This window comes from Heteronotia binoei, chromosome 2, assembly GCF_032191835.1.
Source record: "Heteronotia binoei isolate CCM8104 ecotype False Entrance Well chromosome 2, APGP_CSIRO_Hbin_v1, whole genome shotgun sequence".
In the NCBI taxonomy this organism is placed as follows: Eukaryota; Metazoa; Chordata; class Lepidosauria; order Squamata; family Gekkonidae; genus Heteronotia; species Heteronotia binoei.
This window is the reverse complement of record NC_083224.1, coordinates 73387754-73414102: the sequence shown is the minus strand read 5'-3', so window position 1 is coordinate 73414102 and position 26349 is coordinate 73387754. Positions and strand designations below refer to the sequence as shown.

At 41.5% G+C, this 26349-nt stretch overlaps 1 protein-coding gene across 1 annotated transcript in view; it reads right to left on the bottom strand.

Moving 5' to 3' along the window:
• Window positions 1-25658, bottom strand: part of LOC132566348 (polymeric immunoglobulin receptor-like) — a 46281-nt gene extending 20623 nt beyond the window's left edge. Inside the window, exons 1-3 of the mRNA XM_060231280.1 lie at window positions 25518-25658; window positions 3270-3390; window positions 521-850 (exon numbers count right to left, since the gene is read on the bottom strand). Coding sequence (XP_060087263.1) covers window positions 521-850; window positions 3270-3339 — 400 coding nt within the window. The 5' untranslated portion in view covers window positions 3340-3390; window positions 25518-25658. The remainder of the gene's footprint in view (window positions 1-520; window positions 851-3269; window positions 3391-25517) is intronic.
• Window positions 25659-26349: the final 691 nt, after the last annotated feature.

Here is a 26349-nt window from a genome sequence, read left to right as displayed (position 1 = left end):
CAAAAAAAAGCTGGAGATCGTGTGCCGGCAGGCAAAAAAGGGCGCAAAAACGGCACTCCTGGAATCACTATGGGACATTTCACACAGCGTCCCATAGCGATTTCAACCCGGAAGGAGGGGTTGAAAACTGAAAGAAGCTGCTCTTTGTTAATAATGACTCAGGCATGCCTCACTACCGGGACAGCCATGGGACTGTGTGAAAAGGTAACAGTATTCCGGTAGCAGCCAGTTACTGAATCGGGTCTGTCTGAAATGCCAGCAGAAACCCGTTACTGTTCAGTAACTGGCTGTTCAGTATCTGCCATACCGGAATACTTAGGCTGTGTGAAAAGGCTGTTTCTTGTCTTACTTTCTTTAGCACCAACCAATCAACATCCTCTTTCAGGTCAGTAAAACCAAGTGAATAAAACGTCTGCATTTTTTCTGTTCATGATTTTTCAATAAAAGATCATTAAACAATCTGGAACTTCAGAACCCCTATTTATTATATAAAATAGAATGTTAAATGTACATTTCTTACCTTCAGAAACATCCAGCTTGACTCTAAAGAACAGTTTATTATTGATGCCAATGCCACATTTGTATGTTCCCATATCACTTTTCCTCAGCCCTAAAATCTCAATAGTGAACAAGCCATAATCTGGAAAGTCTGTTATCGTGGCTCTGCCTTCATATTCTCTTGAAAGATAGCCATTGGAAGAAATAATAGTTGAACATTGCCGTGTTGATTCCTTGCACCAGTACTTCCTGTCATGTCTGTTTACCTTAGTGGCTTGGTAGAAGCATTTCACAGTGACAGAACCATACAGCAGCCCCGTCACCTGCCTTGGTCCAAGCAGGGGGCTTGAGGCTGAAAAGGATAAAAAGAAATAACAGTGCACATCACTGGCTGTTGCTATATTATTTATTTATTCCTTGCTTTTCTTCCCCACCCCATGGGTTCTTCCCTCCTCCATTCCTTCTTCACAAAAACCCAATGAAATATGTTTGGTTGACAGCAAGTGACTGACCCAAGGTCATGGCAGAGTGGGTAACTGAATTTGGGCCTACCAAATCCTAGTCCAAGACTAGGACTAGACCACTCTCAAAAATAGACTCCTATCATTGTGATAGTTTCACACTTAATGAGACTGAGGAAGGATCCACAGGTCAGTGGATAGTGTATTCTTGTAACCATTCCCTTCCTGGATTTTCCCATTTCAATAGTACAGTGAATTCATTCTGTGCATTTGCTAAGTGGACGTTGTACACAAATAATCTGTGATCTAATTCTTATGTACATGAATAGTAGGCAAAGCATCTTCCCTAAAATTTCTCTTCAGAATCACATCCCCCCCCCCCCCCATTTTAAATGAACTGGATTGTGGCAAATGGTCACTTCAGTTTTGTACATTCGTGCACCATGTAGTATATACAAAATTGCTGAGTGCAATCAAGAGAAAATTAGACTATTATTTTGGTTCTTTGTACTGAATTACAATTTTGTATTTTGTATATGATTCTTTTTGTATAATGAAAAACTTCTCAATAAAGTGTTAAATAGTTAAATATAGAGAGAGAAAATTAGATTAAAAATCTTTTCTCATATGATGATACTGCTGCCAGCTGGGAAACGCTGGGGTGCAAGGACAGGCTCACTGATGTTGTACTGACATTCAATATCACTTACAGCACAAAACCAGAAGTGATATCATCATGTCAGGGTGATGCTTTAGGATTCACCCAAAACTTGATGGTTAAAGTGACACCACAATACTGGCTCCCCTAGGTGTTCGTTTGCAATAGCACAATAACAATTACTGATTTTGAGAAACAAATTAAAAGCCTTTTGATGGCAAGCTAGGGAAGATGGTGGCCATATCTCACTGAAAAGCTAAGTGCATTGTATATTACTGTTAGGAAGGAGAACAGCTACAAATCAGTGACAAACAGATGAATAATCTGTTTTTTAAAAAATGGCTACCTATTCTCATAACTGTTGAATGATGATGATGATATTGGATTTATATTCCGCCCTCCACTCCAAATCTCAGCGTCTCAAAGCAGCTTACAATCTCCTTTATCTTCTTCCCCCACAATAGACACCCTGTGAGGTGGGTGGGGCTGAGAGGATTCTCACAGCAGCTGCCCTTTTAAGGACAACCTCTGCGAGAGCTATGGCTGACCCAAGACCATTCCAGCAGGTACAAGTGGAGGAGTGGGGAATCAACGCAGTTCTCCCAGATAAGAGTCCATGCACTTAACTACTACACCAAACTGGCTCTCAATGGAATGTGAATGGAATGTGAGCCAAACTGGTAGATGTTTGAACATTTCTAATATCAGGCAATCTGTGTACAGATTTTTATAACTGATATGTACATTGCTTTGCATTGATGCTTACTTGTTTCAGTGTGATTTGATGTACTAATTTCTGGATCACATCAAGCATTAGTGATGATGTATCAAAACTGCAGACCTTACATTTTGATAGTTGCTGTTCTTTAGCTATATTTCTGTTTTAATTTCATTTGTTAAACATTTTTAACTGTAAGTTAGAGCTGGTGTTACTCAGGATAAAAGCCAAAGGGTAAGAACACTTGCAGGAAGGGCAGGATACAAATCTAATAAATAAACTAAGGGTGTTTTCGCACTCACGTTTTACTGGCACCACAACCCTCCTCACGCCGGCGAATCTGCATGGATTTCGCACCAGAAGCGTCGGCGCACCCAGAAGCGCCGGCTACTTCCGTCGCTAAGCCAGCGCAAACGTTTTCCTGCATCTTTGCGATTTTCGTTTGCGCTGGTTTAGCGACGGAAGTAGCCGGCGCTTCTGGGTGCGCCGACGCTTCTGGTGCGAAATCCATGCAGATTCGCCGGCGTGAGGAGGGTCGTGGCGCCAGTAAAACGTGAGTGCGAAAACAGCCTCTATGTTTATTGAACTGTGCAGTTTACAGAACCTTTATTTGTGTTAAAAAGTATATTTCACTATAATTTTAATGTATATTCCATTGTTTCATAGTAACAATATGTTGTATATTAGACTTCTTGATAATAAAGTGTCTTCGTTTTGTTCTCTATCGTTAATGCTTGGAAAATACTGTACCATTCTTTGATAAGTGAACTTACCTTTTTGTTACTATTTTACCATCAAAAGACAATTCCTAAGCCCTATCCTCACTTGTAATGTTTTGGAATTAGAAGACTGATGAATTTTGAACAAGCATGCTTTAGCGTTCACACATGTTTTGAGTAGATGCATGACTGTTCTTGGTTTACCCAATGATCACTAAAATACTTACCATCTGAAGATCTGGCTTGAACAAAAGCCAACAAAAAGATGAAAACCAGGAGAGTCATTTCAATAGGGGGTCTTGCATCTGAGCTGCCAGGTTCTTCTTACAGACTGAACTCTGTAAATAAACAAGTGCTGCTGTAAATAAATGACTTATAGGAGCTTAGACCCAGGTGGGTAGCCATGTTGGTTTAAAGTAATAAAACAGAGTTCAGCGGCACCTTTAGGACCAATGAAGTTTTATTTTGTATGCACACAAAAGCTCATACTTAGAATAAAATGTTGGTGGTCTTAAAGGTGCCACTGGACTCTAACTTTGTTCTATTGTAGGAGCTTAATCAGACATGTCAAGGGTTATCTGCCAGTTAAAAGGAGATCTGTGAACAAATTTGTTGTTTGTTTGCATGTTAGTTTTAATGAAAAAGCAGCTGTTGCGAGGACATTTGGGACTAAGGTTGCAGTATAGAAGTTGAGGGTAAATCTCCCTCTGAAGTTGTTTGTTGAGACCACTAATATGTGGAACAAGTAACAGTTCTTGGAGACAGATTGAGGGTGGGGAAAGGGTGCTGCATAAATGGGTCAAAACTTTTCCCTATACTTTGTGTCCAAATATTGCTGTAAAACAAGTTTGGGGAGTCATTAACAGATCTCCTAGCATCTTAACTAATTTGGCCCTCAATACTGAGGCTGAGATATAATGGCTTGGTAAAGTTACAGCTGAATGGAAAGTTTAACTGAGGGCTTCTGTCAGGAAAAGCCCCCTGCTTTTCATACACATGGACATCGTGATCACCAGTATGGTTGCGAGGGTGCCTGGAGTTTTGACTTGCACACATCTGCTCTAAGAAGTGGACTTTGCCCACAGTTGCTAAGGCTTATGTGGATACTATAAGCCTCAGCTTTGCAGAAGCATTCTACATCTCTGGATGGGTGTTAGCCGGAACTATAGACGAGCTTCCTGCTGTTCCTTGTGTGCCCAGTCTTGGCCGCTGCAGTGGAAGAAGCCACACCACCATGAACTGTACAGGCAAACAGTTTCCAGCCTGTTTCCATGAACTAAAGGCTAACACCACCAGAATCCATCTTGTTTTCCTGACTCCATATCCAACAGCTGCTTCAACTTCTGCATAAGGCAATCAAGCATATCTTAGGCGTGGATCCTGCCAGACCACTCAAGCCTTTGTCCAACAGAACTCAGGACAAAGACTGGTGCCAGGAAGAAGACTAAAGAAGAGAAAGACCATCTTCAGTCAGAGCCAAGTTCCTTTGTGTAAACCGGGTGTTACCTAGGCAATGATTTGGCTCTCTATTGTCACCCTTTTAGATAAGTTTAATAGTCCTAAGCATCTCCCCACCCAAGTAATCTCTCTATTCGTCTCCCCAACTGTCATTTTGGAGCCTCCCCTTGGTCCATTTCAACCTGAAAGTTCACTCAGGTATCCAGGATCCAAGCAAGTCCATTGGTCAAGAGCAAGCACCCAATTAGGTGCCATCAATTAATTTGCTATTGGCTACTGCAGAAGTCCAGCCCTTATAGTCACTGCAGAGCCTCCCTCCTTATAGAAAAGATACACTAAGAAATATGTAAAAGTATTCCAAAATATGGTACGGTTAGTTTTAAATTCAGAAATGGAACCTGCATCCTCTAAAGGTGTTGTCAGTTCTGCTGGGATTGTCAATATATACATCTTCTTTCCAGGAATATACTTCGGATCATTTTCCTTCCTCTCTCAAAATTGTCTTGTATCTTTGAGCTGAATACATAAAACTGTTTCATAAAACTTCTTCAACATTCATCTGTTTCTTGTACCCAATTGAAATCAATTGGCTATCCAGCTACTTGGCTAACAGAGAAATCTATTTTTTAAAAGAAGCCTTACAAGTTGACAGCCATAAATATTTGATTGTGTTCTGATTTGATCCACCAGAGGGCAGTGGCAATTTGTAAATATGGCAACATTCACCCAAGGTAAGAAAAAGTAAACTACACAATAATGTGTGACATTTCATTGCTGTTTTGTTGTCAATAATAACTGTTACAAGCAGGGCTTTTTTTTCGCAAGCAGGAACGCACAGGAACGCAGTTCTGGCTGGCTTGCTATCAGGGGGTATGGCCAAATATGCAAAGGAGTTCCTGCTGGGTTTTTTCCACAAAAAAAGCCCTCGTTATAAGTCTTATATAATGTAATCAGACTATAAACCAACCATTAAAATGTTCACCATTGACTTCATTCACCAAGATGAGACTGACACGTTTTGTTTCTAAAATGGCAAAGTTACAACACTGAGAAAGGATGCTTCTGCTTAGAGGTAAGTTTAGGAAATTGGTGCAAAGACCATTCCAGTACCAGTAGAAAAGCACTTTTTTATTTCTCTTAACAAGTTAACTTTTTAATTTATCTGACAAAGCAAAAAACCTAGAATAAAACGTAAAGTGTTATAAGAATTTAAAGAGAAAGGAGGTTTGGCCTTGCCAGACTCGGAACTTTACTGTATAGCAAGTACATTGCCTGGATTACAGACTGGTTGTTGGTGGAAAATAAAAGACTACTTGCTTTAGAAGGACATGATCTTAAAATGGGTTAGCACGTCTTTTTATAGTATCAAATAGAAGGGCATAAGTGCTTTAGAAACAATCTATTGAGAAAAACTCCGATTTTAGTATGGGACAAAGTGAAAACCATAATATACACAAAGATTCCAAAATGGGTTTCACCCAGAGAAGCATTTACTCAGCCAAATCTCATGGTGTGTGATAAAATACCCAGATACGAAGATCTTTTATGGAAAGATGGAACATTAAAAACAACTGAAGAACTGAGTTTACACAATATTTTATTAGATTGGTGGCCAAGTCTACAATTAAAATCACAATATGCAAAAGAGAAAACAATAGGTTTTTATTTACAAGCATGTCCATTTGGTAAAATGTTATTCGAATCTAATGAGAAACTAATTACTAAAATGTATAAATATCTATTGCAAGTTAAAATGGAAGAAGAAATTATAAAATAATCTATGGTTAAATGGGTACAAAACTGTTAGATCATAACTGTGAATTAGATAATTGGTTGCTAGTATGGGAAATGAATCTTAAAACCACAAAATCAATGTCATTTAAAGAAAATCTGTATAAAATGTTTTATCATTGGTATATGTCACCAGAAAAATTAGCAAAACTATATTCTGAGATGTCAAATCAATGTTGGAAATGTGAAAAGATGGACTCCTTTTATGAATGGATAAAGAAGAAATGATTATGAAGTTTCTTAAGACTTAGATTAGACATTGATGCCAGCTTTAAGTAATAGTGTAAGCTAAAAGCACTGAAGTGTTATAAAATGTATTTTTAAAGTTTATCACTTTTGAGTTAAAATAGAATGATGACAAATTACTGTTATAAATGAGCGAAATACAAGACTCCTCCTTCCCTCTCCCTTCCCTTCTCCCTTTCCCTTTCCCACCCCCCTCTTTACTTAATAAAATTTCTTGAATTGAGAAAAAAAAGGAAATGGGCACAAGAATGCCAGGTATTCAGAAGGGCAGTGAAGTAGACGAAGTTCTTTCAGAGACCAGAAGTTAATATTTTATCCAACCATGTATAATAATATTTGATTCTTATAAGAAACTTACACATATAAAAGCTTGAAAAGATAAGTGGGAAATGTGCTGTAAAGACTAAAGGTTCAGAAAACAAATTCAAAAACTCATGATTTTGAAGTCAGTTTCAAAGTTTTAAAGGACTGACTGTTCTATTTATTATTATTCACAATTAAAAACTCTACCTGCTCTGGCATCTCACAATGAAGAACCTAGGCCTAGCCTATTTCATTATTGTTTGTATTTTCTATTCAGCTTCACTTGGACTGAGAAGCTAGATGTGCGCAAGGGAGGGAAGGCTGTAACATTCTCAGATGTGTGGAAAAATCTCACCATTTGCTTTTTCATTACTATCATCTCCCTACAAAGTTTCTCTAGCATAGCCCATCGATATTTCTAAGGTCTGCACTTATTATTAGGAAAGCTTGCAGAAGGTAATTCCCTGCTGTCTCTCCATTTCCCCTTGTCTTTCACATTATCCCCAATTTGCAACTAACATATAATAGGGAATACCTTGAGCACGGCTTGTTCTGAGCAGGAACGCACAGGAATGCAGTTCCGGCTAGCTTGGCATCAGGGGTGTGGCCTAATATGCAAATGAGTTTCTGCTGGGCTTTTTCTATAAGAAAGCCCTGTGTGAAACAATGGTGATGTCAAGGGGTGTGGCCTAATATGCAAATGAGTTTCTGCTGGACTTTTTCTACAAAAAAAGCCTGACCTTGAGACAATTCCTTCTTATAGTTACTGATTCAAGGCAATCTTTCAGATATGACCAAGTCTGCTTTCTCCCTGGACATTTTCAACACTGCTGTAAATTGACACCCCCTCCATCTCCAGTTGGAAGAAAGAGACAGAGACCATTGGATATACTACTACGGGACACTTTATTAACTATTTACATTTTTGCAGCAAGGGCAACTCACAAATATGGGAATAGGCCAGGCCTGGGATCACGCCAGACCACCTCCTTGCCATAGTTGGGTAAGTCACCATTGCCTTGGGTGTGAGCCATCCTTTGGCTTTCCAGCAACCAGCCTAGCATGTGGGGTGCCACCCTGGAGCTTCCACCAAGCCACAGAATCATAGAATTGGAAGGTACCTCTAGGGCCATCTAGTCCAACCCTCTGCAGAAGATGGCTTATTATTGTTGTTCTTATTTTAAAAAACCTCCAAGTTGCTGCCTGACCCCAAAGTGATGAACAATATTTTCCTGGAGCATTTTGGAGAGAAGGAGTCTAGCAGGACACTCCCCAATACAGTCCACATTCCCAGCCACAAAACCTGAGAGCTGAGCCTGTCAGACCCCTTGACCTCAAAAGGCAAAGTGCTATATGGTGTTCACCAGATCCACTCTCCCTTTTTCCTGCCTATCCTATTCAATGGAACCACTACATCCAACCTTTCCATAGTCCTCTGAAGACAGTGCAAGATAGGTAAAACCACCCCTCCTCCATGCCAATTGAAGAAGAGGCAAAAAATTCCTACCTGACCAGCCAAAGCTTGCATTGCATACAGGGTGGAAAAGTGGGCTAAGCATGGAGGCAAAAGAGGAGGGGCTGAGCTCTGCCCTTCCACCATGATGCCATGACTCCAGTATCATGTGTCCTTCCTACCTCCTCCTCCTCCTTCTGGGGAGGTAAAATGGCCCCTGCCTACAATCTTCCTTTGGGCTCCGTGATGGGGAGGAGCTGAATTCTACACATCTCACACTAGGCCCTGATTTGAGAACCCTTTCCATTTTTCCAGCAACTGATATATTTCCCTTCTGTTCTTTGGGGATGGCCTGTTGGCTCCACTCACAAGCACACTCAATTTGAATTGGATGACTCAGATTTACTAACACGCTGTGCAGTATCCTACCACTCCATGCACAGAACACCTCTTTTCCCTGTGTTCTTCTCTGTGCTTGTAGCTCCTTCTGCAAGGAGGAGCAGCCATGAAACTTGGGCTGGGGGGCTGGGGTGAGTAGGACAAAGAGGTAAAATTGCTCCTCCTTCTTTTTTTTTACAAGTGTAGCTTAATTAAGGAAAGGTGTCCATTTCATCAGTCCCTCCTCACTCCATCCCAGCAAACCCTCATGGTGGTTCCTCTGCATGGATTCTGCAGTCCCAGAAATGATCATTCTGGGGATCTGAGAAAGCTGCTGGACAGGAGAGAAACATGAGGAAACTATATGTGCTTTCTGTACACAGATTTTTGAATACACAGATTTTTAAAATATTCTCCAGATTCTCTACCCAGAGTCTGCCAGCTGTGTCTTATTCCCCTTTTTGTGGCAGTGCCCTTGCTGGTTTTCTTACTTACTTACCAGGAAGAAGAAATAGTAAATACTGTTTTTTTTCTCAATAGCTGCCAAAAACCACTCCTTAAAACCCACTTAGACTTTCAGTTTTAAATCTTCAGCTGACAAGACCTTTGGCCCTCTATCTTTTTCAGTTAGGAAAAAACAAAGGTTAAAGGATAGTGTTTATCTTGGATTTTCTTCAACAACAACTAGAGCCCAAGTCAATGGCTCTATTCAAACATCCCTTAAGAAAATAATTTAATTAAACCAACTTTGGCTGGTGTGATTGTCTGAATGGAGGCCACTATACTAACTATGGTTAGGTAGGGTCCATCAAACTATCATCTGAAGCTGTGTGGTTATTTTTTAACCAGGGTTAGTTTTCTTGACAATGGTTTTGTATAATATCTGAATGCAGACATCCTGTCTTATTCTGTGGTGACATCTGCTCAGACAACAGAGAAAAGGAAATGAAACCAGCAATTGCCGAGGCAAATCAGTAGCAACTGCTGTAAGCTGAATCCTGGCATCACAAACTAACCATAGTTAAATCATGATTTTGCATTTGTCTGAGCTGAACCTAAGAGAATAGATATCTTAGTCAGCTTTCTGGGGGATTCATATCTGAACATATCACTAATAGTTCACATGGTCTGCAATTCATCTGAAAGACTGCCCTTTATGAGAATTTACTTTGGTTTTCTTTACAAGAAAGTATGTCATTAATGACAAGGGCAGTTCCAGGTTTTGAGAGGCCCAGAGCAAGAGGCCTTTCAGTGGAATCCTATAGCACAGGGGTGGCCAACGGTAGCTCTCCAGATGTTTTTTGCCTACAACTCCCATCAGCCCCAGCCATTGGCCATGCTGGCTGGGGCTGATGGGAGTTGTAGGCAAAAAACATCTGGAGAGCTACCGTTGGCCACCCCTGCTATAGCACCACTGACATTTGCTCACCCACCACTAAGGCCACTTTTTGACCAAAATGCTGGTTGCTACCACCTCAGGCAGCAGCACAGCATCAAGCCCAACTACTATGACTGCCTCCTTGTTCCCCTGGGCTAATGAACAAGGACTGGTTGCAACATTTTGCCAGCTCTCTGAGGGAAACAAAAATGAAAAAGGGCCCTGTGAGTCACCAAGTACAGCAAGCAGAAAAGACATCTCACTGGGAACAAAATAGTAGGTACATGATAATCATGGGACCCACACTAACAAAAGTCTTTTCTGCTTACAGCTCCCTGAGGGAAACAGCAAGTGGCATGCTCTAACCCTACTGGGAGCCAGAGCTGTCAGCACTGGTACATTGGTACTGTGGATCTGGGCCACATGATGTTGATGGTCAGGAAGAAGCGCAATCCCCAAAGAGGATCAGTCCTATTTCTGCTGCCACATAGTGGAAAGAGGACTTACAGTGGTGGTGACAGCTATTTGGCAATGCCAATCATTAGTGCTGGTCCTTCTTTAAAAAATTATGGGTTTGACACAGGCAGCTTTTCCACAAGAGCAAAAGAGAGGAAGGGACTTAATTTGGTTTCCAAGAAGGCTATGCAAAGGATTATGGGACCCACACTAACAAAAGTTATATGTGTTGGAATACAGTTCCTGCTGGCTTGGTGTCAGGGGGTGTGGCCTAATAAGCAAATGGTTCCTGCTGGGCTTTTTCTACCAAAAGCCCTATGTGAAACAATGGTGACATCAGCGGTGTGCCCTAATATGCAAATGAGTTCCTGCTGAGCTTTTTCTACAAAAAAGCCCTTACTACTACTATTACTATTATTTAATTTATAGGTTATCCTACCCTGAAGGGCTCAGAGTGGAATACAACACTGAATAAACATAAAATCAATGAGATAATATATATCAGATAATTGATGGTGTATTGTTCTTCCTCTCCATCTGTAGGGTGTCACAGGCCAAATATGGCAAAAGGCCATTGCTGTCCTCAACCACAGGCCTGATGGAACAGCTCCATCTTACATGCCCTGCAGAACTGGCTCTGGTTGAGAGCAGCCGGATATCTTTTGAGTCAGTGACTACCAGTAGGTTTTGATTTCCTTAGTGTAATGATCTCCAGGGGACATACTGGGATAGGTGGTTTTGAAGATGCCATAATGAGATGCCATAATGGTCTGATGACATTCCATTTTATTTTTATCCTTCAACTAATCTAGGTGCAACAGTGGCTTCCTTGAAAGTTTGTTCAGAGCTGGTTTGGGATTGAAGGATGCAAAAAAAATAATAATCCGTTTCAGAGAATACTACAGCCACTTTTCTTCTCCGCAATGGCACCAAAACTGTGGAACTCCTTCCCTCTAGAGGCATGGCAGATTCCTTTTTGTATAATTTTAGGCAGTTTACCATAATGGTTTTTGTTCTCCGAAGCTTTTCCCATACAGGCTTTCCCACTATTTTACATTGTTGTGGTGTTCTGTTGAAGTGTACACATAAGATATATGTCTTATGTATTTACTGTTATTTATTACATTATCTATTGTATACATTCCTGTTGTAAGCTGCCCCGAGCCCTCTTGCAGGGAATGGTGGCCTAAGAAACCTAATTAATTAAATAAATAAATACAATCTTTATGCATCTTAATGGTAAAAAAAATATAAGGTTTTTTTTTAAAAAAGCTTAATTAATGAAGAGCTAAGTATCTGGCTGAAATGCACAGCTCTGGTTATACTTTTGAGGGAAAGTTTCTAGTGCAATTGTATGGATGTTTATTTGGAAATGAGACCCAGTGAGTTCAATTGGACATAAATACCTGTTCATAGGGTCTCCACCTAAAACTGTAAGTGGGTCATTAAAGGTAATGCTACAATAAATGTGTTCCTCAGCATGGTGCAGTGTGTTGCTCTAGGGTCCAGGAAACCCAGGTACAAAGCCCCACTCAGTCATGAAGCTTGGTGTGCTAGTCATTCTCCATTAGCCTCAATTATTTCACAGGTTTGTTATGAACAAAAAATGGAGGAGGAAGTGTATGTTATCCTGAGCCTTTTAAATGAAGGATGGGATAAAAAGTACTGTTATAAATAACTCTTTAAGGTGGTACATAGATCCTGCCTGTGTTTCAAACTGAGTATGGAATATGGTCAATGGAAAACTGAAATTTAACATTGAAATAGGCTGCCCCTTTCTTGAAAGGAATGACATGCATTGTTTCTGACTGCCAATGTACATCTACAATCCATGCTTGCCTAATCATCACCTTGTCCAGGAAATGGTGTTTTTCATTGTTCACTCTGGCAGAAACTATGGTGAACAGCAAATAAGTGTTGTGCAAATAGCATGAAGGATTTATTGTCAGGGCATCAGGTGACCAACTTTATATTATATGGGGTAATTCCCAGAGACTAAAATCTTTTATTTCCTCCTTTGGATAAAAGATGTTTTGTTGTTTGTTCTACATCTTGCTGTGATCTCTACTTGTTCAATTAATATTTGTTTTGGGGTATTAATTAACTCCTGTGCAGAAAAATGCAGTTTCAGATTCTTGGCCTTTAAACATTGTAAACTCATCAAGCAAAGATTGTAGTAAAATAAGTCTGACAGACTTGAGTTTAGAAGATCAAATCAAGAGGTTCTAACTGTTGGGAACACAGTAGGCAGTTAAATCAAAGAAGTCTTCTCACATACCCATATTTTTTTTCTCTTTTGGGGATAACAGCAGTTTAGAGGAGACTATTTTGATTAGGAAAACAGCAGAGGGAAGGTTAAACACTTCCCCAGTGCCACTACACTAATCAAATTTAGAGTCCTGTGTACTTATTTGAAAGTGCAAAAAAAATAATCTTTAAGCATTTCAGCTACAGCTATCATACATTGTGTCTGGTTTGGCCTGAAGATTCCAACTCTAATAATTTTCACATACAAAATACTTCAAAAACCAATGCAGCATGCTTTGGATCAAGTTGTACGTTGTATTGGTTGTTTTTTGTAACACCTCCATATTGATTCTCCTTATCAGGATGTAGGCTCTGGACCTAACAAACTTCTGCCCCTTTGACTGCACAGTTCCCATCCTTTCAATTTTTCCTTCCTACTAATTATTCACAATTTTATTGTCCGTGTAAGCAGATCAGTTTTGCCCTTGGCTTATTCTCAGTATCTTTATTACTGCCTTTTTCTCTGTTCCCTGCTTTTCAGTTTACTGTCCATGTCTGGCCTTATTCTTTTAACTGTCCTGATTCTTGCCTGACTTCACACACAACCCAGACACTCCTCTCTGATCTTTAGTGCTATGAACCTTCTATAGCCCTTGCTCTCATTATTTCCAGTTGTATCTCCTCTGCCCTCCTTCTCAACCCTTTTTCTCCTTCTGTAACCCTTCCTTCAAGTTCCTATTTCTCATGTCATTTGAGGGTTGCCAACCCCCAGTTGGGGGCAGGGGATCCCCAGTTTGGAGCTCTTCCCCCCACTTCAGGAATATCAGAAAGCAGGGGGCAAGGGGGAATGGCTGCTGGACATTCCAGTATACCCTATGGAGACCAATCCCCATAGGGAATAATGGAGAATTGATCTGTGGGTATCTGGAACTCTGGGGAGCTGTTCTTTGAGGCAGAGCCACCAAATTTTCAGCATAGCTGCTGGTGTCTCTTTTAACAATCCTCCCTGCCAAGTTTCAAAAAGATTAGGCCAGGGAATCCAATTCTATGAGCCCCAAAAGAAGGTTCCTTCATCCTCCATTTTTTCCAGTGGAGGGAAGGTATTAAAAGGAACACAGTCCCATAAAATGGAGTGGCCAGAACTTGCTTTGGAGTTCAGTCATGCTTCTTCCCTCCCCTCTCTTGGAGCCTTCCTCCCCTCTCCTAGAGCCTCCTGATAAGTCCCATATTGGCTTGTTGGCCTCACCTGGCAACCCTATGTTATCCTGCTCTCTTTCTTCAGCTATCTTGCCTCTTCATCAACTATCCTGTTTGCTGGGACCTCATTCCAGCCAGAACCATTCCCCATAAGGCCACTGCTGCCTCCTGATCTGTGTAAAGTTTCAACCACAGCCATACTGACCATTTTCCTTTCCCTCTCTGCAACTACTATTAATAGGGCTGCCAAGCCCTCAGTCCAGGTGAGGGTTCCCCCACCCAGGAGGTTCCCAACCCATCACCTGGCCTCCCCTGGCAACCCTATGTTATCCTGCTCTCTTTCTTCAGCTATCTTGCCTCTTCATCAACTATCCTGTTTGCTGGGACCTCATTCCAGCCAAAACCATTCCCCATAAGGCCACTGCTGCCTCCTGATCTGTGTAAAGTTTCAACCACAGCCATACTGACCATTTTCCTTTTCCTCTCTGTAACTACTATTAATAGGGCTGCCAAGCCCTCAGTCCAGGCGAGGGTTCCCCCGCCCAGGAGGTTCCCAACCCATCAGCCCACATTGGGCCGGCGGGGGGAATTTCCCCCAACGTCATCAGAGCGATGACATCACCAGAAGTGACATCATCACGCCGGCAATGTTGCTCAACAGCCGCTCTAGGCATTTCCAGGGAAACTCTATGGTTTTCCCAGACACTCTAGCCATTTGGGAGGGAAAGCTCTATGGTACAATAGGTACCATAGAGTTTTCTCCTCCCACATGTCTAGCGCATACGGGAAAACCATAGAGTTTCCCTGGAAATGCCTAGAGTGGCTGCCGAGCAACATTGCCGACATGAATGATGTCACTTCTGGTGCGCATGCAGAAGTCCTCCACTTCAGAATGCTGGGGACTTGGCAACCCTAACTGTTAACTGTGTTCCCAGAACTGTTGGAATGTTCAGTTCCTCAACATTCTATAACGTAACACCAGTTCAGTCTATTAGCATAATTGGTTTTTCCAGTACTCCAGAGTTCTCTGAGGTTTATCATGGGCCCAAACTATACATTCAGGTTTTAAAGAGTTAGGTCTGGGTTCCCCACACCCAATCTGGTTTCTCATAGCCACACAGCAGCTACAAAGGACGGCTCCTGCCTTCTCCCCAAGCCATTTTTCTGCACTGAAATGTCATTGGGGTGGGGGGGGGGAGTTATTTCCTTATTTTTGCTGATCCACATGGAATATTCTGTGCATAGAGCAGCAAGAATAAGGAGATAACTCCTGCCCAGCACTGTTCCAGCATGGGAGAATGACTGGAAAGTGGGAAGGCAGGATCTCTTCTGTTTTTAAAAAGTCATTCCGTGTAACCGCTGTGTAGCTGCAGGGAATAAGGGCCCAATTCTTTAAAAATGTGCAGTTTGGCCTTTAATTGAAATATTTTATTTCTGGTAACAAACACATTACTGTAAGTATATTTTTCTGCACTGAAAAAAGAAACTTGGACTGGTTACCAGTAATAGCAAGTTCATCAGCACATGCATGATAATCTATGCATACTGCAATACGTGAAGCTGCTTTATGTTTCCAGCCCTCATGATGGCAGAGAAAAGCTTAAGCTTGTAGTGTATCTGTCTCAAAGTTTCAGAAGGCAAGCATGAAGAAAAAGTAAGAACAAGAACATAAAATTTGCCATTCTTTTTCGCATCAGGAAGTAACGAGGTTGCCAGTACAAACAGAAATTTGATTACCAGATCTACTGGTGTGTATATAGCAGAAGGAAGTTGTGGCAAAGACCATTTTTAATGTGAAAAGATGAAATGATGTTTCTTTTCTTTCACTTTCTGGCAACACAGTGGTTTCATGTATTATTTAAAAAAATTACAGTCACTAGTAACATTCTATGAGAAAGTTATTTAACATAGTTCCCCACTCTGTTTGTAGTATTAGTAAATAGCAGGTACAACACAAACCAAAGAGATGCACCTTCATTGGCTAATGCGCCCCTCCACCCACCTCCACTATCTAGAAATCTCCTAGGGATAGGGTTGTCAGGTCTGACTCAGGAAATATCAGAGAACTTTGGGGGTGGAGCCAGAAGCAAGGTTGTGACAAGTACAATTGAACTCCAAAGGAGGTTCTGACCATCACATTTAAAAGGACCGCATGCTATGCTGAACATTTGGTGCCTCTACCTCAAAGAACAGCCCCCCCCCACTCGAGTCCCAGATACCCACAGATTGATTCTCCATTATACCCAATGGAAACCGGTCTCCATAGGGTATAATGGAGTGCCCAGCTGACATTCCCCCCCTGCTTTCTGGTAATCCTGAAGCATGGGAGGGCTTCCAAACCAGGAAGTCCTCCACCCCCAGTTGGGGATTGGCAACCCTACCTAGGGATGGATCCAAAGCAGGGTGAGCAAAGCATTCCCTTTCTATCCACCCAGCCACCTACCTACTGCTGTGGCAGCAAACAAAGACATGATGGGGCCAGAATGCCTCCCACTACAGCAAACCCCAGGTAACTCTGCTGTTAACAAAAAGATAACTCAAAGGCATTACAGTAAGGGCCTGTTCGTAACCCACTATGACTATGATACGTCATTTACTTTCTCCATTCCATATTACATTTTTGTTGCATTTTGGCCCTGGTAGTGGTTAAATGACAGCTCCACGATGGAGTTAGATTATGGGAATGTATGCTATTTGAACAATGCCCAACTTTTTGAAATTTGTGATTTTGCAGAATCTGACTTTGGAATGCTCACTCATTCACTCTGCCCCGCAAAGTGCTGAACTATAACCAAAGCAACTGTGTAAAGCACTCTCACTACTGCTGCTGCTTACTGATAACAGTTGCAAAAACATAAATAGGAGCTCTCTGTCTGTGTGCTGAATTTAAAAAGAAGGGTCTGCAACTAAAGGTCAGCCTTACCATCAAGTGAGCTACCCACTAGGGGGTGTGCATTCAGTTCAGCCGAACCGAATCAACCATCGAATCACCCCTGATTCAGCTGTATACGGAATCGCATACAGCCGAATCCAATTGGGGCCCATTATGCGGGAGCCAAGTATGGCTCCCCATATACTTCCGTATAGATATTCGGAAGTATACAGAAATCCATGGAAAAAGCGGGAAAGGGGCTTCTGCAGCCTCAGGGGAGCTGCTTGCCTCCTTTCCCACCTTTGGTAGCCTTTTCCCGCCTCTCCGATAGCCTCCCTAGGATCAGGGAGGGGGGAGGGGGAAGAGGAGCCCCAGCAGCCAATCCAAAGAATGCATTTGCAAAATGCATTGCAAATGCATGCTTTGCAGGGCTGTTGTGTAGCTGATCCCCCACCCATCAGCAACATTGTTGTTCTTTTGATCTTTTGCTTACTTTGGTATCCAAGTAAGCAGTGTTGTCTGGCCAATCACAGAGCAGTGCTATTTTTTGAAACTGCTCTCTGTAGGTCCAGAGAACCTTTTTAAGGAGTCTGCCTGGCTGGGCTCCTCCATTGCTGCTGTGTTGGTGTGTGTTGGTGTGAGGGAGAGATTGTGCTGTGCTGGCCCTTGGCCTCAGCTGCTGCTGCTCTCTCTTAGCCTTACCAGACTTGCATGGAGTAGAGAAGACGTCTAAGGTAAGGCAGTCTTGGGGTTCTTGTTTTTATTTTAGTTGGTAAAAGGACTTTTTAAGACTCAGAGTCCCTTTACTTATCCAGATTTGGGTGGTGGGTAACTTATTTGGGGTTAGGGTTAGGGGGTTCTGCTGGGGGAGGGGGCCTGGGGTGGGGGGGGTTGCCAATTTGCCCATATCTTAATTTAGTGAGAGGACTTTTAAAAGTGCAGTGTCCTTTTACTTTTCCTGATTTGGGTGGCTTGGATTTCTTGGGGTTAGGATGAAGGGGTTTTTTTTGGGGGGGGGGAGGGGTTGGTAAAGTTCCTGTATTGTTAAAAGTTAAGTTTTTTACTGTTTTAAAAGGATTCTGTGTTTGATTTGTTGCTGCTGTTTTGTGCTGCTGTTGTTCCTTTTCTCTTCTGGTTCTTGGGGGGGTGCTGTTTGGCCTAATTTTCATTGTTTAAAAGGCCACTTTTTTAACAGTTGAGTTTGTGTTGGCCTTCTGTTTGGATCTATTCTCTATTGCTGCAGGTTTTGCATCCTCCTGTCCTGTTGTCCCCCTTTTCCTGGTTCTGGTTTTAGGGGGGGGGGGGTGTTGTTGACTGATTTGGCCTGAGGTTTCTTATTGGTGAAAAGGCCACTTTTTTAAAGTTGAGTTTCTTGGCCTTCTCCTGTTGTCCCTTTTCCTGGTTTTTTTTTTTGGGGGGGGGGGGTTTGGGGGGGAAGCTGGCACCTGGGTGAGAGACCTAGAACCAGCAGACTTGTTGTGCTTGGCCAGCTCTCTTCATGTTGTTTGGGGCAGGGCTGGAGAGCTGGCATCTGTAGATTGTGTGTTCTGTGGCAGGGAAGCTGGCATCTGGGTGAGAGACCCAGAACCAGCAGGCTTGTTGTGCTTGGCCAGCTGTCCCTGTGTTGTTTGGGGCAGGGCTGGAGAGCTGGCATCTATAGATTGTGTGTTCTGTGACAGGGAAGCTGGCACCTGGGTGAGAGACCCAGAACCAGCAGGCTTGTTGTGCTTGGCCAGCTCTCCCCATGTTGTTTGGGGCAGGGCTGGAGAGCTGGCATCTGTAGATTGTGTGTCCTGTAGCAGGGAAGCTGGCACCTAGGTGAGAGACCCAGAGCCAGCATGCTTGTTGTGCTTGGCCAGCTCTCCCTGCATTCTTTGGGGCAGGGCTGGAGAGCTGGCATCTGGGTTTGCTGCAACCAGATCTGCAGAGCAGACCTTGAGCAGATTGTGTTTTGTGTGGCAGGGTTCATAGAATAGATAGATGTATATAGTGCATTTGGGTCCTATAGAGATTCTCTAGTGTGAAGTTAGGTTTGGCTTTGGGTGCCCCAGGAATTGGACCCCCTGGCCCAATCTTTTTGGGACTTGGGGTGTTTGTAGGGGAGAGTCCCCTGCAGGTTCCCTGCAAATTTGGGGGCTTTCCCTCAAACCACCTCCTCTCCAGGCGGCTTCAAATATACCCTATTTGCCATTGATTTCAATGGCCCATAGGGTATAATGGGGCCGTATATTCGGAAATAGCCGCGCATCTACAGTATATGCGGGTATTCCAACTACGGAATTCAGAAATATATGAGATTCTGTATTTTTCCCCCCGTATATTTCCGAATCCATGTACTACCGAATTTTTTTTTTTTTTTTTTGCACATCCTTACTACCCACCTTAGGTGGCAGGTCTTGAAACACAAACAGCAGTACATTGTTGTCACTGTGTTTATTACTGCATTTTTAATTTCTTTTCAAAAAAAGTAGAAAAGAAAAAGAGGGAGGGGGACCTCAAAATCCAGCAACTAAATTGGCTCATAGAATTAGATGCCCTGGTCCAACTAAATTAGAAGAAAAAAGTCATCTAGTAGAGACAAAAATATAACAACAGTGGTGTCTGATGTACACGTAAGTTAACAGCAAACCAGAGTGCCTTTAGAATGTCCTGCCTTAGGCACCTAAATATCTTGGGAACTTCTGCTGTCTAAAATTAAATGTGAAAACTTAAGCCTACATTCTATTCATGCTATCCAGTAGGACTGACTTCTGGAATAAAAACCTGTTTAGGAATCTTGTGCTGTGCAGGAACCATTCTTTGGAAGTGAATATTGATTATTTGACCTCCAAACAATCAGGGGTAAGTGAATTTTTCATGATCCATGCCTTTCTTAATGAATCAAGTCTGTCTTTCATTCCATTCTTTCTGATCTACAACTGAATTAAGAAATTTCAAAAAATCAATCCCAGAATGTGAAGATGAATTCTTTTCTGCATGCACTTTCAGTTCATTGGCATCTTCCCCCACTTCTTCTGTGTTACCAGTCATGTAACAGTTAATAAAACACTTCAAAAGGACAATCTTTTTCTGGTTGAACATACGATTACATCAAGATTCCTTGTGTATGATACTTTCATAGAATCATAGAGTTGGAAGGGACCTCTAGAGTCATCTAGTCCAACCCCTGCACAATGCAGGAAACTCACAAACACCTCCCCCTAAATTCACAGAATCTTCATTGCCATCAGATGCCCATCTAGCCTCTGTTTAAAAAGGAAGGAGAGCCCACCACCTCCCGAGAAAGCCTGTTCCACTGAGGAATGGGTCTAACAGTCAGAAAGTTCTTCCTAATGTTGAGCTGGAAACTCTTTTGATTTAATTTAAACCCACTGGTTCTGGTCCTACCTTCCAGGGCCCCAGAAAACAATTCCACACCATCCTCTATATGACAGCCCTTCAAGTACTTGAAGATGGTGATCATATCACCTCTCAGCCGCCTCCTCTCCAGGCTAAACATCCCCAGCTCCTTCAACCTTTCCTCATAAAACTTGGTCTCCAGGCCCCTCACCATCATTGCTGCCCTCCTCTGGACCCGTTCCAGCTTGTCTATATCCTTCTTAAAATGTGGTGCCCAAAACTGAACACAATACTCCAGGTGAGGTCTTACCAGAGCAGGGTAAAGCAATACCATCACTTCGTGTGATCTGATACTTCTGTTGATACAGCCCAAAATTGCATTTGTCTTTTTAGCCACTGCATCACACTGTTGATTCATGTTCAGTGTATGATCCACTAAGACCCCCAGATCCTTTTCACATATACTACTGCTAAGACAAGTCTCCCCCATCCTATAACCATGCATTGGATTTTTCCTACCTAAATGCAGAACTTTACATTTATCCCTGTTACAATTCATTTTATTGGTTTTAGCCCAGTTTTCCAGCCTGTCAAGGTCATCCTATATCCTGCTTCTGTCTTCTTCTGTGTTTGCAACCCCTCCCAATTTCATATCATCTGCAAATTTAATAACCCTCTATTCCTTCATCCAAATAATTGATAAAGATGTTGAACAAAACAGGTCCCAGGACAGATCCTTGAGGCACTCCACTTCTCACTCCTTTCCAAGAGGATGAGGAACCATTCACAAGCACTTTTTGGGTACAATCTGTCAACCAGTTACAGAGCCACCTAATGGTAACAGGATCCAAACCACATTTTACCAACTTGTTAACAAGGATAGTATGTGGAACCTTATCAAAAGCCTTACTGAAATCAAGATAAACGATGTCTACAGCATTCCTCTGATCCATCAAGGTAGTCACTTTCTCAAAAAAAGAGATCAGATTAGTCTGACATGACTTGTTCTTGAGAAAACCATGCTGGCTCTTAGTAATCACATCCATTCTTTCTAAATGTTCCAGGACCGACTGTCTGATGATTTGTTCTAAAACTTTTCCAGGTATAGATGTCAAGCTGACAGGTTGGTAGTTACCCAGATTGTCTTTTTTCCCCTTCTTGAAGAAGAGGACATTCGCCCGCCTCCAATCTTCTGGCACCTCTCCTGTTCTCCAAGAATTCTCAAAAATAATAGCCAGAGGTTCAGAAATTACATCCGCAAGCTCTTTTAGAACCCTTGGGTGCAATTCATCTGGCCCTGAGGACTTAGTTTCATTTATTGAGGTGCACATGCTGTTGCAGATTGGTAGAACATCATCACGTATCTATTTATTCATCTAGCCCCAGTGTGGACTGAGAGACACAGAGAATGGGGCCAGGTACACAGATTAGTCATTTTTCTACAGACCTGGGAGTAACCCCAGGTTTGCATGCAGAAAAATCTGAAAAACAAACAAAAAATAAAGTCTGCATTAAAATGCCAAGATCTCATGATACTTACATTGGAAGATCTCAGCTGTTATTTTTATGAAAAGTGGAGGAACTGTCTGCCTGTCATCGCAGCCATTTTGATTGAGGTAACAGACTACTTCATGTGTTTGCTTGGGTCGACTGGAGGATTTACGTGGACAAAGGATTTCTGCTCATAGAGAGCAACTTTCTTGGATCCCTCCTCCCATTTCAGCCCCAATTTTTCCCAGAAGCAGCATTTGAAGGAATCTGTAGCTCCCATAGGAGCAGGGGGAGGGCATTGAAAGTTGGGCTCTATGGTTGAAAATCCTTCCATCCATGGAAACATTCCATTGGATTCAAGCCATATCTTGGCTAACTATCTAAGGGTGATAGTACAATGTACATGCTAAGATAATGTATATCTGAATATGCAATAGAAGTTTGTGTAAGGTAAATTGGCATATCTATGGAACAAGGTTTGGGTCCAGTAGCATTATAAGACCAACAAAGTTTAATTCTCTAGACCAGGGGTGTCAAACATATGGCCCAGGGGCCGGATTAGGCTGCACAGGGCTCCAATCAGGCCGTCCAGCAACTGGATGTCATCTGCTTCATTTTCCCTTGCCTGCTTTTTTTGGTCGCCATTTTGTGTTTCTCCCCAGATAAGCCAGAGCAGCAAAGCAGCCTTTCCCTCTCCCCTCTCCCTTTTCCCAAAGGGAGGAGAAGGGAGGAGCAGCCTCAACCAATAAAGGAGCTTGGCTCTATAGCACTGCTGGTTTGCCAGGCTCAGTTAATCACTCTGCAGAGCTGCTGAGACAAGCCTCCCTTCCTTCTTATAAATGGCTGAAGCTCCTCCCCATCCTCCTGCCCTGTGGAAGGAAAGAAAGAGCCAGAGCTTCCGTTGCCCATTCCCCACCATCAGGAGAGCTACAAAGAATGCTTTTAAGACTAGCAACATTTTAGTGAAGGTATGAGCTTTTTGCCTTGCTTCAGAGAGAGAGAGAGTTTTGTTAGGCTTGTAACTGGCTTCCCTTCCTTTTTTTCACTGTACTCATGTCCTCCAGTCTTTCTCAATAGGAAAGCATATGAATTATTTAGAAGAGAAATATCAGCAATCGTTTTGTAGACAAACACATAGCTCTCAATCTGTGCCATGGTGCCTTCACATGTTCTTGACTAGTATGTGAAGCAACTTCTGTAAAAAGCTCACAATGTCCAGCTGCTTCATGTTCCTATGGGTCTTAGGCTCAAAGCATTGACCATGAGATGTCTGTAATGAATGTCAATGAATCAAAAGTAGGTTTGCAACTTATAGATGTGCACACCTGAACAGCACATATTCAAGACTGGTACAGCACAGACATTGTCTGCAGTTTTTGATGCAATAATTCATAGCAAGAGGTGACATTTATCAGAGACTGTAAACAAAATATTGCAAGCAGGCTAATATTTTAAGCATGTTTTATCTTAAGCAAAAAAAAATATCTTTAATTGTGTTTCTGTGCCCTTTTAAAAGTTTATATGTCCACTACCTGGCATTACATTTTATGATACACATGGCTCGGTCTGACAAGGTCTCATTTATGTCAAATCTGGCCCTCATAACAAATGAGTTCAACACCTCTGCTCTAGACAATTAATACCTGGAGTAATAAGATGCATTGATAGTGAAATGTTTGGTTTTTATGAGTTCTTGATTGTGAATGACACTGAACCTGGATGGTTTTATCATCCGTTAGAAAGAAGGTTGGCCATGGAATCTTCTTATAAAATTGGAATTGAGCTACACTTATAACTTGCACAGCTGTGCTTCTGTCTAGAGGTGAAGGTTAGATCTACAGTTTTATAATTTCACTGTGTCTCAGCCCCAGCTAGTTTTCTGGTCTAAATCTTGGGAAACCCTTCTGACCACCAGAATCCAGTCCTCCCTTCTTGGTGTTTGTGTGATCTCAGTTTGTACAAGGAGTCTGCCTAGATGTGCAGGCTGATCTTCCACAGAGAGTTTCCCTCACAGAAGGTGCCTGATTTTGCCCCCTTCTGACATTAAACTCTTACTCAGACAGAAGCTCAGCCCAGCTCTGTCTCCACAAGGAACTCAGCCCCACTGGCTGTTCTCAGCTCCTTGTCCAGTTGCTTCCACAACTGACTAGCCTAAGTCCCAGTCTTCACACTCCAGATTCTCACTGAAGACTCTCCTCACTCAACTGAAAACCCTGAGGTGTTTTGTTCATTTTTTTAAGGAGACCTGATGTGCAAAGGAAAATTTTTGTCAATTTTGAAATATAATTTTGCTCTTTAAGATGTAGTAGGCATTCTATGCTATATACTGTATAATTTTAGAGCAAAGAATAATCCTAATGCATGCAGATTTTCTTACAATAACTCTTACAAGTTATTATTCTTTTCATATAATAGATAGATGATTGATACATCAATAGATGATTTGATATAATTTTTTGCCATGTGTAAGGCATAAGACTCACAGACACTGGGAAATCACAACCCTGGATTAAATCCCATCCAAGGCCCAAAAAGCAGCAGCTACACAAAGGCCATAGCAAAGCCAATTAGAAATACCAGTGTTAAAATATTAAAACCTAAGGGAGAGATGGTAGAATTGCTAGCCAAGAGGCTGACCCAACTCAAATAATCTTCTCTACGCTTGGCACACACCAAAACCAAGCTCCCTTGCCACATCCCACAGCCTCAGTGCCACCCAGCCAGCCAACAAAAGGGGACAAGACTATGGACAGCAGTCTAAGACCCTTGGGCAAGATCTAATACTATTACAACAGCCCAAACTCCTCCTGTTCTCTTACTCATTCACATAGGCACAATAGACACATCTATTTAAGGCATGTAGCTGCATTGCATTTTTTTTCCAACACAAAATGTTTATTATATAAAATTGATACATGCAACAAAAAAAGAGCAAAATGCAATTTGCAAAATTATATCAAATCATTACAGAGTTTAAATTACTCAGTAGATAATAGTAGCAAATAATACTTTGGGGGAAAGGAGGCATAGCTATATATAAGTCTACTATGTGTAATTCTCAGAGATGGGTTTTTCAGGTCATATAGAGATTTATAAAGTAACCAAGAGTGATAGGAACAATTAGAAGGGAGGGTGTTATGTTCCAACATGAAATTCAGTACAGGGCCCCAGATAGAAATACATTTATCGTAAATCCTCTCTGAATTGATGATGTTATGGTTCACGAATGTTGAAATTTTATGCATAATAAATTGATCCCAAATTTTATCATACCAGACTTGTTTGGAAGGAGGTGATGAAGTTTCCCATGTGGAAGCTATGGCAAGATGTGCTGCAGTTATAAGTATGATGATCAATCTGGATTGCATATTATTCACATAATATTCATATAATAAAATAAACTTATGTATAACATATTCATCTAGGCTGACTTCCTAAGAACACATACAGGAAGTAAATTACTCCAAAATCAAAGAGATTTACACTGGGAGCACATGGCTAAGATTAGGCTTAAAATGTGTTTAGTATAAAATACTTTGGTGCTACAAAGGGCTTCAAGAACACTTTGATAACCTGCACGGTTTTGAACTATTCCTGCTGGACAATATATAGGAGCAAAATGTCAAAATAAACATAATTAATATCTTTATGAATATTTATACATTCTTTGGTCTACAAGATCCATTCAGATTGACTGTTTATAATCAAAAAAAGTAATATGAGGTCTAACCAATAGACATGGAAATCCAGATTTAATTACTTTCTTGTTTTTCTTTTTTTTGCCAACTTCTGTAAAAGATATAGCAATATAATTTCACACATCAAAGGAATTGTGATAAATATTTTACTCACACTCCAAGCTAACTGTCTGCAGAAGGATACTGGTGCAAATTCTCCTTCTCTCTTCTGTGTAACCCTCCTTTCGAAATTCTGAACCCTGAGACACTTGTCTCAGTGGCTGTTTGGCTCTTTTTCCTCAAACTTCCTAAGCGCAGCTGGCAGAAGACTGGATTTCATAAGAACTGAAAGTGTTTTAAGTCCTCTTAGCTTGCATATCAATCCACCTGTTGACACTTCTTAAAGGAATATCATCATTTTAAAAAAAACACACAAACAGCTAAGTATTTGCAACTGTTGCTCACCTAGCCTTCAGCACATTTGGAGAGGAGGTTAACTTTTAGCCTCAAATGTGCAAATATGTTTCAGTAATGCACTAATGATTATAGTGGAGATAATATTAATATGCAGTTAGTTTGGAAATGGGATCTTTCAGAATGTTTTTAAAGGAATGTGGACCCTGGGACTCATTGTGAGCACAGCTGAAGGGAGTTGAACTTTTTAACATATACAAATACATTTTATGTTAACTATGCATTTATATTGTTGGCTTATCCAAAATCAGGAGATAGACCTTGAGATGAAGAGAAGATGACTGCAGGAGAGGATGTTGTAATGCTGGGTGATTTCAATTGCCTTCATATTGACTGGAATAATATGCATTCATGTCATACCATAGAAACAAGGTTTCCAGACACCATAAATGCGGGGGTCATTTCATAGAAAAAGAGGTACTGGAGCTCATTAGCACAACTCATTTGTGTATTTCACACATCCCTGACATCACCAGAAGGTGTACTAAATTATATCAGCTCAGCATCTACCTTAAAATACTTCTTGAATTATAAT